Below are 14,899 nucleotides of genomic sequence, written 5' to 3' on the forward strand. Positions count from 1 at the left end.
TTTTGAAAGCGGAAGAGTGATGACTTTTTGTTCTTCTCGTCAACATTTTCCAATAATATCCTTTTGTGATCAATAGAATCATATTTCTTCTCCCTTATTTTTAACTATGAGACTCATGCGCTCCTTCTTACATTGACCTGATCCTGCGGGGAAGCGCCTCCTTTCACCTTCCTTACGCATCTGGGTCACACGATTTTTGTTTTTCAGGCCATGGGAAGAGTTGTTGTGTGCTCATCTCAAATCCCACAGTTTGTATTAAAATATTTCTCATCTCGCCTCTTCATGCAGAAGGTATTGTGTTGACGCTTCTCTTCAACAATTGTAGCCTTAATGCCCAAGAAAAGGAAAAATTCGGGTAAAGGCAGCTCAAAGAAGGACGGGAAAAAAGACACACAAAATGCAGAGAAATTCAAGTGAAGATCGTGAGAATATTATCCATTTTCTCCTCTTTTATTTTTGGATCGAATTTCTTGCATTTTGTGTGTGAGAAAACACTGAGAGATTTTTGAGGGAGCACAGAGGCTAATTCTCTGGCGTTTCTGACTAAAGAAATTTATTCCATCGTCATTCAGTTGAATTTGCATAAAGTCAGCAAAAATTTCATTGAGTATGTGTCACGCGGACATTTCCGGTGGAGGGGCGAAAAATGTGTGAGTAAAATTGACGCGCGAATGATCGTCACAACGAGCCCACCGCAGTCGTCAAGCGGACTCCCACACATGGTCAGTCATTTACGCGAACTCCCCTCGTCGAAAAAAAAATTTCAATGAGCTGCGCAATTCTCCAAACGTAGAAATTACTTCACATGCGGAGACCCCATCAATGGGACTGCACAAGAGCACGACAGACGCGTGGAAGCGTCGAGCAGAGCACTCGAATTTTCCCACGATCCTCTCACTCGCGCGATCACACTTGATCACTCTCGCTTTGTGCCTCTGTTTGTTTGCAACAACGCTATAAAATGAGCTTTATGTGAGTTTGTTCGTACATAGTATGTTTGCATGTGTGTGTGGGGAAAGGGGTTCATAAGTTTTAAGATTCTGATGATATCCAGGAATTTGAAGTCCATGTGTGTTTCTGGTCAGAATATGTTGATAAAACTGAGATCCTTTTCATTCTAACAAGAGTTTGTTAGAATTCTAGAAGTCTACAAAATTTTTTAGCTAAGTTTTCTCTTTCACGAAAAAACTAAGGCGATATGAATAAAGCCTTTATAGTAGCAGTAGTAGTAGTAGTAAGTTTTCTCTTGATTTCCAGGCCCAGAAATTTTCTCTAGATTTTTTTCTAGCTTTAGACCTCAGGATTTAGATACTTGTGTCTAGATAAAGGGGATCATAAATTTTGGGATTTTGATGATATCCAGGAATTTGAAGTCCATGCACGTTTCTGGCTAGAATATGTAGGTTAAACTGAGATCCTTTTCATTCTAATGAGAGTTAGTTGAGATGTAGGAAGTCTAGAAGAATTTTTGATGAATTTTCTCTTGATTTCTAGACCCAGAAATTTTCTCTATAATTTTTTTTTTCTAGTTTTATACCTCAAGATTTAGATACTTGTGCCTAGATAAAATTCCTAACTAGGTTTTTTTTTGTATATAGGAAATCAAAATTTTTATATTTTTTTAAGCAACTAGTTATCTATTCTAACAGGACAAAAAATCTAGATTCATTTTCTAGACACGGAAATCTAGGTAAAAATTTTTATCAAGACCTTAAAAATTTGAATCTTTTCTTAGCCAAAAACAAAAATCTAAATAAACTTTCTAGCCACAAAAATGGCTTAGTTAATATTTTTGACTACATATTTTATAGAAATCATTTTTCCTCTTAGTCCTCAAACGGGGACGATTTATTCAGCCACTCAATACACAATCGGGCTCCTTCTTCTTCACGTCATCAGGGGCGGCGTCTCTTGTTGTCGCGATGCTCTGCATTCGCTGTCGCCGTCGCAGCACTTCCTTCTGAAGCTCAAGATCCCGCGTCGTCGTTGATAACTCCCTTCTCCTTGCACCCAGGCCCGTACACAGATGGCCGGGTGATTCCAATTGCCGTGTGACGCAATTGACGACGTCACTAGATTCGCAGGGGATGCTTCTACCCCACGGGAAGGCACAATCGCTGGATCACGGGATGCCCAAGTTGAATTTCTTCGGCTCGGTGAGACTCTCCAATTTGACGGGGAGTGAGCCGGCTTGGGTGATGAATCACTGTCGTCACAGACGCTCTTCCACCTCTGCTGAACTCCCGAATTGTCAGGGAGTAAGTCGTGACACGAATTGCAGGTCACGAAAGGCTCCGGATGAAATCCCTCGCCTTGACAGTGCTCCCTAATTTGGCTGGGAGGCTGTCGTCACCGATGGTGGATCACTGCTGCTTCTGATGAGCTTCAAACTCCGCAGAACTCTCTGAATTGCCTGAGAGTGAGTCGTGTCCCAAGTTGTGGATCACGAGGGGCTCCGGATAAAATCCCTCGCCCTGGCGGAACTCCCAAATTTTGACGGGGAGTGTGCAGTGGCACGGTAATTGCCAATGGACGCCAATTGCAGCAAATCCCTCCGTCCTTCTGACTCCTCGCCGCGACAGGCGGCGTATCTCCTCCACTTCACGGGTGGCACACTTCACAAGATGGCCACGGGGGCCCAAGGGGATTTCGCCCCTGCTGGTACGTCCGACTCGCACGGAAAATTAGGTCTTTTCCTGCCGGTCTCCCAAGGTGTACTAAACTTTTTCTCTGTCAAGAAGAAGAAGGCATATTAACTTGCCCCACCCCAAAACCCACACAACACATACACATACAAAAGATCATCGGCGTAAGTTGGGTTTTGGAGACTTGTTTGAATTGATCGTTACTTCTCCCCTAATGACAAATTTTCAAATTTTGTGCACGTTACAATTTGTATCTGGAAGATTTATCCAGAATTTTCTTTCTAGCTAGAAAATTATTCAGATGATGCCCAGATAAAATTTCTAAATAGGTTTCTGTGTCTAGGGAATACAAAAAAAAAAACAATTTCTACATTCATCCAATTTCACTTGCTTATTGCAATTAAGCAGCAATATTATTTATTCTAAGTAGAAAAGAAATCTTAATAAGTTTCCTAGATATAAAAACTTTAACTAGACCTTAAATATCTCCAATATTTCTAGCTAGATTTTCGTGTCCTTAAAGGTTTAATGGATTTTTTTTATTAATCAGTTTTAGAAATTTAAGACTTCTTGTTTTATTTGATTTGTGATGCTTTTTCTACTTAATTTCCCACACGTTTCATATTTAATTACAGAAACTTTTAAAATTGAATATTTACAAATTTTTCAGTTAATTTTTAAACGATTTTCAAATCTGTTTTAAATGTTTTTTTTTTTTTTAATTTTAGTTTAGGCAATTTTTTTCTTTGATTCCAGACATATTTTCCATTCTATTTCTTATCTAATTTGCAAAATTTCAACCTAAAATCATTTGTAAATTCTTTACCGTTTAAGAAACATTTTTTTACGATTTTGACGTTAATTCTAACGCTAATTTTGATGTACTTTTTATCTCATTTTTTTATGCATTAAATTCTAAAATTCTCCATAAAGGTTTAACAGTTTAAAAAATTACTTTAAAATGACCCAAAATTTAGGCTTTTCCTTAAATAAATATTCAAAATTTTTCCGTTTAGAATGAAAAAAGAATTAATCAAAGAAGATTTTTTTTCAGTTGATAAACCCTCAACTTCCCGTCACGTTGATACAGTTTTAACACAGTTCCGAGTGAAAGATAAAATTTTAATAATCCCACGATACGGAAGAGAATATCTTCACACCCTGACTCATTCCTACAACTACATATGTTGTGAGGACGATCAATGGGGGGGAAGTACCCTCACAGCTCGGATATCCGATGAGTTTTTTTCTTCTTCCATCGTCTCATGGCATGAGAACCTCCAGCTCTCTGGGAGAAATCCTTAAGGCTGAAAGAGTTGCACACAGGTGTTGGATCCTCCTGCTGAACTGTGGGAATGTTCGTCGCAGGTAAACCATTCCGTGCGAAGGGTGAGCAAATATAGCGACTCAATAAGAGGGAAATTTTTATATATATTTATTTTGAAATTGTATTTCCTGCTTCATTTTTTTGTTTAACTATTTAGGGATGTCTGAGAGCAAAAAATGCTTCTCATTCGTAATTTTTGAAATTTTGTCTCTCGAAAAAGGTTTAAATTAAATCACTTTTTGGGAGGTTTTCTCATCTGAGAGAGTTTTAGTTAAATTGAGATGGATGAGCAAAGCTGCCCAAATATATAATTGCAATCGTCCATTGATCTACAGAATATTGGATTGAGAAAAAGGGAACGGAAGTAATTCTTTGTCAGCTCATCTGCATGATTAACAAGCAGATTAATTCAGCTCTTAGTTTTGCACAACATCAGAGCTCTTCTCTGTCCGATCCCGCGCAAATCAATCAAGATGAGATCACTTCAGCTCCCTGATCATGAGGCCAATCCCTGTGGCCGGCAATGAGCTTCTCACCCCAACTGCGGCATCCCATTTCCCCTGGATTCGCTGTGTGGGAAAATTTTTATCGACGCGATCAACCGCGTGGTCTGCATGTAATTTCCTCGAGTCGATCAACGTCATTCTCCCACAGATGGGTTCACCACACCAACATTAAATGTTGTGTGGAGAGGGGGATATATATGTGAAGGTCGAGGCTGCAAGTTAGTGGCATAAAAATTCTATGCTGCCGTGGTAGTGTTGTGAATGTGTTGGAATTTCTCACTGAGAGAGCATTTTTATGCTTCTGTATGGATCACTTTTGTACACATTCCTCATTCCTTAACATTTTGCCGCCACGGCGCGTTTATTCCTCAACCAAGGGCAGGAAGTTTATTAAAAAGAATTAGCGGAATTTGCTGAAATTCAGCATTTTTTTTTAAATTAACTTTGAAAAGACTTCGGATTGGGGGAAAAATGTAAAATTTGCAAAGTTAATTAAGGAAATCAATGTAGTTTTTCCGACGTTTTCATCAAGAATTTTAAATCCTCTCTATGCTAGCCACTGAAGAAGGCTCCGAGCGGGGCCGAAAGCTCTGGGAAGATTCTGAGTTTCTTTAGGTAGGGAGTTTCAACTGCCGACGAAGAACCCGGATTTAAAATTATTAATTAAGGAAAGTTAGAAAAGAATAAGAAAGTAAGAAAGTTTCATGAAAAAATACGTTTAATTAGAAGAGAAAGTCTTTTAGGGATTCTAACCTCAATGTTCAAAATCAAACTGAAAAAATATTTCGAAAAATAAACAGAAAAAAAAACATTTGAAAAGCTGTTTGAAGTCCAATAGTAAAACGAGTAAAAAAGTGTCTGAATTTGAATCAAAAATGAGTCTAAATTTGAATTAAAAAGCGCCCTAATTTGAATTCAAAAGGGGTTTAAAATTAAAAATGGAGGACATGCTTGGAAGCATGTCAAAACAAACAAATAGAGCGTCTGAAATACTTGAATTAAAACAGAAAATTATCTAAAATCAACTAAGGACAATATCAGAAATCTAAAAGAAAAGAAGTGTCTGAAAACTATCAGGACAAAATGTCTGAAAAATTGTCTGAAACTATACGAAAACAAATGTTAAAAAAAAATTAAACTGATTCACGTTTTAAATCAGCTAGACAGGATGTCTGAAATTGATTAGAAAAATGCATTAGAACCATTAGAACCTTATTAGAAAAGTGTCTTAAATTCAAATTGAAAATCTTCTGAAATTAATATGCAAGGGCACTAAGAAAGGAATTAAATGGAAAAACCGTTTAACCCAAACTGGAGAAACATTGAAGATCAAGTTGAAGATTATAAATTGAAAAATTGTCTAAAATTAAATGCTAAATATTTGAATAAAATAAAGATAAAAAGCTTATGAAATAGAATTTAAAAAATGGTGTTCAAACTACGGAAACGAATATTAATTGTAGCTAAATTTTATTAAAAAAAACTTAATAAGTCTGTGAAATACCAGGCGCCTCCACTGCTATCTTCTGATTTATTAATTTCAAATTAACTCTTTTCCAAACGATTTTTTTAAAATAATTCATTAAAGATCAATCATTTTATTGCTATAAATTCGGTAAGTTCTAAGACAAGTCCACAAATCCGTTCCATTTTGTTCTCTTCTTGAGACAGAATATTTGTTTTTATTTTAATATTTTCAACCATCCTTAGAGGTTCCAATAAAGTCATTTTTGCAGAGGACTTTTATGAGCTATTTGTAACTCTTTAAGCCATAAACTTTACCTAAAGTTACCTTTTATCTGCAAACATTTTAGGCAAAAAGGGGTCAAGAAAGGTCCTTCCATTTGCAAATAAGTGTGCCCCAATAACCCTAATTTATGTAATATTATGTTCTTCCAAAGAATTGAATTTTAGCTGAATGTTTAGCATCAATGTTGGCACCTCTTCCCAGCTCACAGTAAGCTCGACGCGATCTTCCCATGAGTGAGTGGTTTGTGCGAGTGAGAGGGCAATGTGTGTGCGAATGCAATGGAGCGAGGAATGTTTATTGTGGGTCTCTGCTGAACATCAACATACCCCGAGTGCCGTGTGTATGGGAACGTGGGCAAAAAGGATTTCAGAGAGTTCAGTTTATTTCGAGTCGTCATCCAGCGCAGAAGCATTGCGTGGGAAAAGAATTTTTTGGTTGATTTCTTCTTTTAAGAAGTAAATGGATTTTGAGGATCATTCCGCGGAATTCCGCTGAAGTTTTTTTTTTCAAAGAATATTTGTTGATCTTTTAAATTAAAGTGAAGTGAAAGGCAAAAGAGGATAAATAAACGCAAAATAAAATGATGCCAATACAGGATGATTTGGATAAATGCAATAACAATGGTGGCAATAGTGTTGGGAGTGGACATAGTGGGAGTTTCAGTGGCAATGTGCAAACGGATGGGGGTCACAGTCAGGGAGGATCACTCGGCACCCCTACACCCACCATGACGAAGGCAGAATTGAGAAAAGTGAGGACAAAATTTGGATTTAAGTGAATGGGCAAAGATTGATCAATGATCGTGATTTTTTGGGTGATCGTACTTTGAAATTTTTGCTATCATTTTAGGTCTATGACGATCAAGAATATTTGGTGATCGCTGTGAAATCGTAGAGAGGTTTTCTTACGATCGTTTTGGTTTTTTGTCGATCACAGTAATTATTTTTAAATATTTTAAAAGAATTTTTTTTTCCAATTTTAAAGAATAAAAATTGGAGATTTCTAACGATTTATGATCTTGCTGTTTTTTTTTTAAACTGATCACTTTGATATTCTTGATCATTTTGAATCTTTTTCTAACGATCGTGATGATTTATTCAAAGTGATCGCATCGGTTTCATTTGATTAGGTACTATTCTTTACACATAAAATCTTAAAATGATCTCTCTAAATTATTTTATTACTAATTAAGTCTTTTTCTAACTTTCGCACTGATTGCTTCCTAAGGCTTCTTCTAAACAATTTCTAAATTGTGCTTAAAAAAGTCTCTAAACGATCGAGCAAAACGTCTTTAACGATCGTGGTTAGAATTTTTAACACCTGAATCAAACGATCGCCATAAACATCGCTTTAATGATCACTCATTTTTTTTTTATTTTGACATTGCGAATTTTTAACTATATCATTTTATAACTTTTTTTTAGCAAAAAAAAGTTAAGCAATAATAATTAAAAAAAAAGTTTGCTTAAAAAATTTTCTAACGATCGCGCTGTTTTTTTAAATGATCATAAAATATAAAATCTTTTTTTTTTATTTATTTACAACTATTTTTTTGTTCTCTAAAAAAAGCTTTTCTGAATGATCGTATTTTTCTAACCATATCGTTCTAATTTTTAATTTTAAATGATCATTTTTAATATATTTTGTTGATCTGTAAAAAAGCTTCTCCGAATGATCGCGTTTTTCTAATCATTTCTATTTTATAAAATGATTTAAAATTACATTTTTGAGTGATCGAAAATATTTGAACGATCACGTATAAAAACATTTTTAAAATTTATTTAGAATTTTTTTTTTATTTTTTTAAATTCATAATTTGATCGTTAATGGGATTTACTTAGCTATTCTAGCGATCGCGTGTTAACGATCGCATCCTATCGATCTTGTCTTAACGATCACATCCTAAATAATTTTTTTCATTCATTTTTCAGAGCAACAAACCGATCATGGAGAAGAAGAGACGTGCGAGGATCAATCATTGCCTCAATGAGCTGAAGACGCTGATTTTGGAGGCGATGAAGAAAGACGTAAGTTTTTTTTTTCTTTAGTGAGAAAGACGATCATGTGCGATCGCGAAGAATAATATTTACAGTCCCCGCGTTCATTTTCCTAAAGTGTGGTATTTCCTACCACGTCTCTCTAACTCGCGTGTGTCTCACGGTGACTCTGTGGTATTTGCATAAAGCGATTCCACAATTTATATAATAATTAATTGGTGATCTTGACGTGAAATGCTAAAAATTAAAAACCATCCCTGACGTCATTCGCGAATTTTGCCCAAAAAACAAATCGGGAATTTCGCGAATTTCACAGTCAAATTGTCCCATCAAGTCCAAGTCCAAAAGCCAAATAAGAGCTTCTCGTTTTCCACCTAAAAGCGCCGCGGAAAGATGCTCTGGTGGCAACAATACCTCGTTAAAGGTGCTTCTTCGGCATCTCATCGTGTATGTATTCATAAATCATGACGCAATTATGCAGACGAAAAGCGCGTAAGTCATTGATTCTTGTGCACTTTGGGGCAAAAGTCTCTCTCTCTGCGGCATTGACGTGATTCGCGGCAGTTTTATTTGCCATTGTCCGTCGTGGAAGAAACAACAAAAGAGCCCCAATTGGAATAAATTTATGCAGCTTCTTCAATTTTTATTCTCTCCCAGAAAGAACGGATATGCAGTTTTATTTTGGCAAAGATGCCAAGTTGTGCCCGATTCGTGAATGAATGCATTTTAAATCATTTTGCTGCACTTTGCGTTTTTTGCCTTCCTCCATGGAGGTTTTCAATTGAAGAAAATAATCAATATTTCGAAGGTGAAAGAATGGTCAGATAATTCTTTTAAAAATAAAGTCTTTGATCGAAAGATTTGGAATTGAACGTAAAATACATTGAGGGTTATGTAGGACAGCCTTTATTCTGAATGAGATATTTCTTTTTAATTTCTTTTTTTAAACTAGTTTAAATGGGAGAAGTTTTTTTTTACTATAAAATTTGCAACAGTAGGTACCATAACTTTTATAGCACATAATGTGTCTGGGCTATGAAAACTTTTTTTTATTTAATAATTTCGCCAAAAAATACTACAACACAAGAATCGTAATAAAAGAACATTTAATTAAGATATATAAGTGTAATTATCTAGTAGTTTCTCTTACGCACTTTGCTCCAAATAAAAAAAAAACATTAAATCTTTTATAGCAAAAATGTGTTTTGGATAGAAAAACTTCTCAGTGTTTTTATTTCTAAAACTCTTCCAACCATTAAATTGTATCTTTTTTTCTTTCAAAGAAAAAGACATTTTTCAGAATTATTTCTGTTTTTTTTCTTTTAAATTTATAACAAAGATATCAAACGTTTTATAGCAAAAGGTGTGCCTGATAGAAATTTTTTATGGTGACTTTTGTAGTATTTGGTAAAAATCATGTTATTGTAAGAAATGATATTTTCTGATATAGAATATTGTTCACAATTTGCTGGTCATTCGTATCTTTTGTTTTTTTTTTATCAAAACATATTAGTCTTTTATAGTACACAGTGTGTCTTGGATACAATTTTTTTCACAATATTTTGTAAAAATTCTTTTTAATCGATAAATTATAAAAAGAAAGTCCTTTCAAGTGAATTGACTCCATATAGCTGTAAATTATTCAAGTATTTTCCTTCCAAATATCTATCAAATTTCACGATTTTTATAGCACCAGTGTCTCAGCTAAAAAATATCTTTTTTACTGAACAATTGCGGTCAGAAAATAAATTAAAAATCGCAATGAATCTCTCTGATAAAATTGTTTTTTTTTTTAATTCAAGTATTTTCCTTTAAAATATTTATTAAAACTTCAGGATTTTTATAGCAAAAGTGTCTCAGATAAAAAAAAATCTTTTTTTTTTAAAAGAAAAAAATCTTTTTCTCTACAAAATTAGGGCCATAAGAATGAATCAAAAATCACTCAATCCTCTGAGAAAATTATAAATTTTTCTAATGAACAGAAGACCACCAAAAAGATCCATTCCACCTGTTGGCACGTGAGATTGTGCTGTGTCAACATTCAGGTATAAGATGTTGTAATAGCCATAATTCCGATCAAATGCCCTCGAGGTACAATTTTGCGCCTCTTCTATAGCAGCGACAGTGGTGTGGATGGAAAGTAAGAGTGAGGCGGGCATGGAGAGAAATAGTTTATTAATTTGAAAGAATTGACCATGGAGGAAAAAATTGCCTTCCTGGGTGGTCCTTCTTCATCCCTCTTTTTGCGCGATTGACCTGCAGGGAGATTCTGACGCGCATCCTATGAATTTCTTTTTTCCACCACAAGATAGTCATTTTTGAGCGCAATTGCGTCCACCTGAATTCATTAAGAAAGCATTAAAAGGAGAGGAGGAGGAGGAGAGAGAAATTCTTGTGTGGAGTGAAGATGCGAAGGAAATTGGCATAAAATTGACTAAGAGGAGAATGGGATGGTATTTGAATGGCATGGCGACACAATAACTTTGGACCACGCCGCATCCTCCTAAATAATCATCCGTGGACAATTGTAAATAGTCTTCAGTCATCCACTTGTTCCTCCTTCTCCATTCCCATGGCATCTCTCTCTCTCTTTTGCTGCTTCTTCTCTTTTTGGCTTTAAATGCTTCATTTTTTTTCTTCTTCTTTGAGTCTTTTTGTATACTGAGACGCGTTTTTTTGGTGCGCACGTCTCTGCCGATTCACAAATTCACATTTTGATGTGGGCCACTGAATGGCCTGAGAAGCTGGTGGAGGAGAGAATATACCATCTCCAGCAACAAGAAGGGACCAAAACTCCAGCAAATATTTGTTGGTTCCCACGCATCCTTGACCGAGGTGGGTTCTTCTTTTATTTTCTCTTTTTTTTTCTTCTTCACCTTCCACCATTTTTTTGCGCCCATTAATTTTCCTTTTGTTGGTGCGAAAGAGTGAAGAAATCTCCCAATTTTGTGAGGAGGTGCAACAGAAGAAACTCGAGTGAAATGTTAAGCTTCTCCACTTGAGAGAGCACAACGAAAAAAAAAATTATTATTGACTGATTGCTGAAGAAGCCGACGTGCAAAATTTTAATTCCCAAAGAAACAAAAAGTACCTGAAGAAGAACTCAAGAAGATGCACGAAAATGATCCACCCTCTAAGAAGAAAAAATGATTTATTCCCACACACACACGCGCGGGAACTTTCATTGAGAGAAGCTTGGAAATTCATTCAAGTCTGCACGATCGCCTATCAGCCTGTCCCTATCGGAGTTTTGCAAAACTTCATTCCCAATTCCACGAGCAAAACGTTGTCCGCCACACAACGGCGATGGGGCCTCCGTGCGGAAGCGTGGGAATTTGAAATGATGAGCCGACGATTTTTGCCCCGGCGCGTCTTCAATGATCTTTTTTTATTTATTCGCGAATGCCCGGAGGGCTGACAACTCCCTTAAAATCCATCCCGCAGTGCTTAATTGGGAGGAGGTAGGGGGATGTTTGGAAATATTTTCTGTGACTTATCTAAAGTTATAGTTCGATGAGAAAATTTGTTGGAAATAAATGTTACAAAATAAAATCTCTTTAAAAAATAATTTTTAAATGGGAAATAGGAAATACTCCATGGATTATAGTGAAGATAATCATAAGACATTTGGAAAGAATGATAGTCGTTAATTCTCTACATCAATGATATTGTTTAACAAGTTAATTTTCAATATATTTTTTTTAAATTAAATCTCGTGAACAAGACCATAAGAAACTTATCTTGAATTATTGAGCTAGAAGAATAATTTCCGTGGAAATGTCTATGGAAAATAAAGAAACTTCATATTAAAAGCTCTATCCTAATTTAACAGAAATCCTAAGAATTAAAAGAAATTGGTCTAAGATTTGTTGCAAATTTTAAATTAAATTTCCATGGAAATCTATTATGAATTTTTTCAGTGAAACTCCATCCCATTTTTGCCTGGAATCTTCAAGGAGATCTTAACTATAATTTGGATTAAAAACTAAATTTGGTAATGAGATTTAAAAAATCCTGAAAATTCCTAAAAAAAAAAAACATTTAAAAAAATCTTGATAAAGAAATAAGTAAACTAATAAAATGCACAGAATTCCATTAGTTATCAGCCCTTTTGTATTTTGGCGAATCATTTCATGGTCCAACTTTGCAAAACATTGAATTGAATTGCATAAGAAATCGCGGCGGAATCGCATTGAAAATGATGCAAATTACCTTTTTGCATCGCAGATTTCAAGGAAAATCCGCGCGAGATTGCATTTCTCTCTTCTTTTTTTTTTCTTAAAGTAAAAATTGATTAAAGGGCGTGCGACTTTCACGGCAAAAATTGACACTGATTGCCAAATATATCATCAGCACATTTCCTCCGGAGCTGTGGCGCACAGTGGCTACCGAAATGATGGCAGAAATATCAGCTTTTGGCGCTCTCTTGGCCATTTTCTTTGCAGGCAAATTGCGGATCAATCAAATTGGGGGGTTTTAACCATCAAAACTTGTGGTTTTCTGCTTATGGTAATTGATGAGGCAGAAAAAGAAATCAGCTTCAATTTTATTCCACAATGAATCCCGCGTCCTTTCTCTTAATCTGCTTATGTAAATTCGGTCTTTTTGCATTAAAGACATGTGATTAAATGCAGCGAGAAGAGATTTAAGAGGCCTCAGGTGAAATTAAGTAATGAGATAGGAGAAATCCATGAATTTTTGTCCTAATTTTTAAAAGAAAATTCAGAAAAAGAACAAAGAACTTTTTTCTTTTAAAATTTTATTAAATTAAAGTGAGGTTAAAAAGAACAGCCGGTTTTTAAAGTGAATTGTAAGGTAACTAATTCTTTCTCTCTCTCTCCCTTCTATCAACAGCCTGCACGTCATACGAAGTTAGAGAAGGCAGACATCTTGGAGATGACGGTTAAGCATCTGCAAACAATCCAGCGTCAACAATTCACAATGGCCGTTAATACGGATCCAACGGTTATTCACAAATTCAAATCTGGGTTCTCAGATTGCGCCGAAGAGGTCACGCGGTACGTGAACCAGATGGATGGTTTGGATTCAGGCGTCAAGCAGCGTCTAGCTAATCACCTCAACAACTGCGTCAGTAACATCCAACAAGTGGCACCACCAATGAACTTTCCCGCGGGATCTGTTGGCCTATCTTCCTTCCCAGGGCTTCCACTGCACAACACAGCCGGTCCGGCCAGTTCATCCGTACTCTCCCTGCCGCAGGATGTCAACAACAACGGACGCATTCAGATGGGTGGGGTGCAGTTGATCCCATCGCGTCTCCCAACGGGTGAATTGGCACTCGTGATGCCAAACAGTAGCAATCTATCCTTCTTCCCCAATGCCAGTCCCTTTACATCACCACCCCCGCCAGCTCCGACAAATCTGGACCTCGGTGGGTCTGCCTATGCACGCAGTAGTGCCTTCAGTAGCGTCAGACCCCTTCCAATGCGCTCCAGTCCACCAATAAGTCCAGTTTCGTCAATTTCAAGCTGTGGCGAAGAATCCCAACATTCCTCCGACTACCACAACTCATCAGCTTCCCCTCCGGCTGCCAGTTGCTCAGGAACAGGTATCCTGCCGCATCTGCAGCAACCACAAGTCTCCTCAACGACGGAAACATCAAAGGCGCGACTCGACGGTCGTCCCGATGTTCACTACGTCAACAAGAAGCGACCGTACCCCTTTGAAGCCTCCGACGTGAAGTACGATGTAAGTCCGAAAGCCATAAAGTTGGAAGCAAAACGCGAACAAAGTCCTGTTGATCACAATCAAAATGGCAACACCTCAGCCGACATGTGGCGGCCATGGTGATTCAGGAGTCAGCTTTATACATTAAACACTGTGATTGCCCTTAATGTCTTATAGATTTAAAAAAAAAAGAATTAAATCCCAATCGTATGATTCCAGTGTAAGAGATTTTTTTACATTAAATAAAAGAGTTTGTTGCGCATTGTGTGTTAACTTTGTAAGAAATATATTGATCTCGTTTGTAGTGTCTTAAGGGCGTAAAAGGATTTTTTTTAGCTTCTAAGATGAGTGTTAAACTTTAATAAAACTTTTGCAATTGAATGGAAGGAGAAAATACTTTTTTTTTTATTAAAGAATATTGAGAGGAGAAAGTCTTGAATGATGTCTTTCATTGGCTTATGGGTAAAAGGTAGGTTTTCAGGTGGCGCTGTAGGAGTTAAAGGGGACGCTTGAGGAAGCTCAAATTATTTTCTCAAACCTTTAATTATTTTTAAAGTTTTTCTTTCTTATTTTCTTTGTGCTTTTGAATATGAATTTCAAAAATAAAAGAATCAATTCCAGCTTAAAAAGTTTCTGAGATACCTTTTTGTGTATAGTTTTAGTAGCAACATTCAGTGGCGCTACAGTCGCATAAGAGAACTCTTCAGTATTCTTAATTTATTCCATTAAAACTTCAAATATTCTTATTAAAGATTTTCCTTTTTATTTCTTCATATTTCTGTTAAAGAAATTTAAAAAAAAATAGCTCTTGAAAAGCGGATAAGTCAGATTTTAGGTACAATTTTAGTAACAACCTTCTGTGGCGCTGCAGTCACTTAAGGGCACGCTGCTAAGATATTTCTCTGAAGTTTTATTTTTTTTAAAACAAATTAACAGCTTCACTTTACTTTAGTAAAGATTAAAAAAAAATTAAGAAAACAATTTAA

General features: G+C 36.0%; 1 protein-coding gene across 1 annotated transcript; it reads left to right on the forward strand.

Moving 5' to 3' along the window:
• Nucleotides 1-6,608: 6,608 nt before the first annotated feature.
• LOC129795357 (protein deadpan) lies at nucleotides 6,609-14,307 on the forward strand. The gene is made up of 3 exons (XM_055836580.1): nucleotides 6,609-6,979; nucleotides 8,160-8,255; nucleotides 13,080-14,307. Exons 1-3 carry the CDS (start codon nucleotides 6,809-6,811, stop codon nucleotides 14,034-14,036), a joined length of 1,224 nt encoding a protein of 407 aa, XP_055692555.1. The 5' UTR covers nucleotides 6,609-6,808; the 3' UTR covers nucleotides 14,037-14,307.
• Nucleotides 14,308-14,899: the final 592 nt, after the last annotated feature.

The sequence above is a fragment of the Lutzomyia longipalpis genome, chromosome 4, assembly GCF_024334085.1.
Source record: "Lutzomyia longipalpis isolate SR_M1_2022 chromosome 4, ASM2433408v1".
Classification (NCBI taxonomy): Eukaryota; Metazoa; Arthropoda; class Insecta; order Diptera; family Psychodidae; genus Lutzomyia; species Lutzomyia longipalpis.

Coding starts and splice junctions, on each gene's coding strand:
- LOC129795357 (XM_055836580.1), top strand. CDS start 6,809: ATGATGCCAATACAGGATGATTTGGATAAATGCAATAACAATGGTGGC. Junction 6,980..8,159: donor CGAAGGCAGAATTGAGAAAA/GTGAGGACAAAA, acceptor TTCATTTTTCAG/AGCAACAAACCGATCATGGA. Junction 8,256..13,079: donor TGGAGGCGATGAAGAAAGAC/GTAAGTTTTTTT, acceptor TTCTATCAACAG/CCTGCACGTCATACGAAGTT.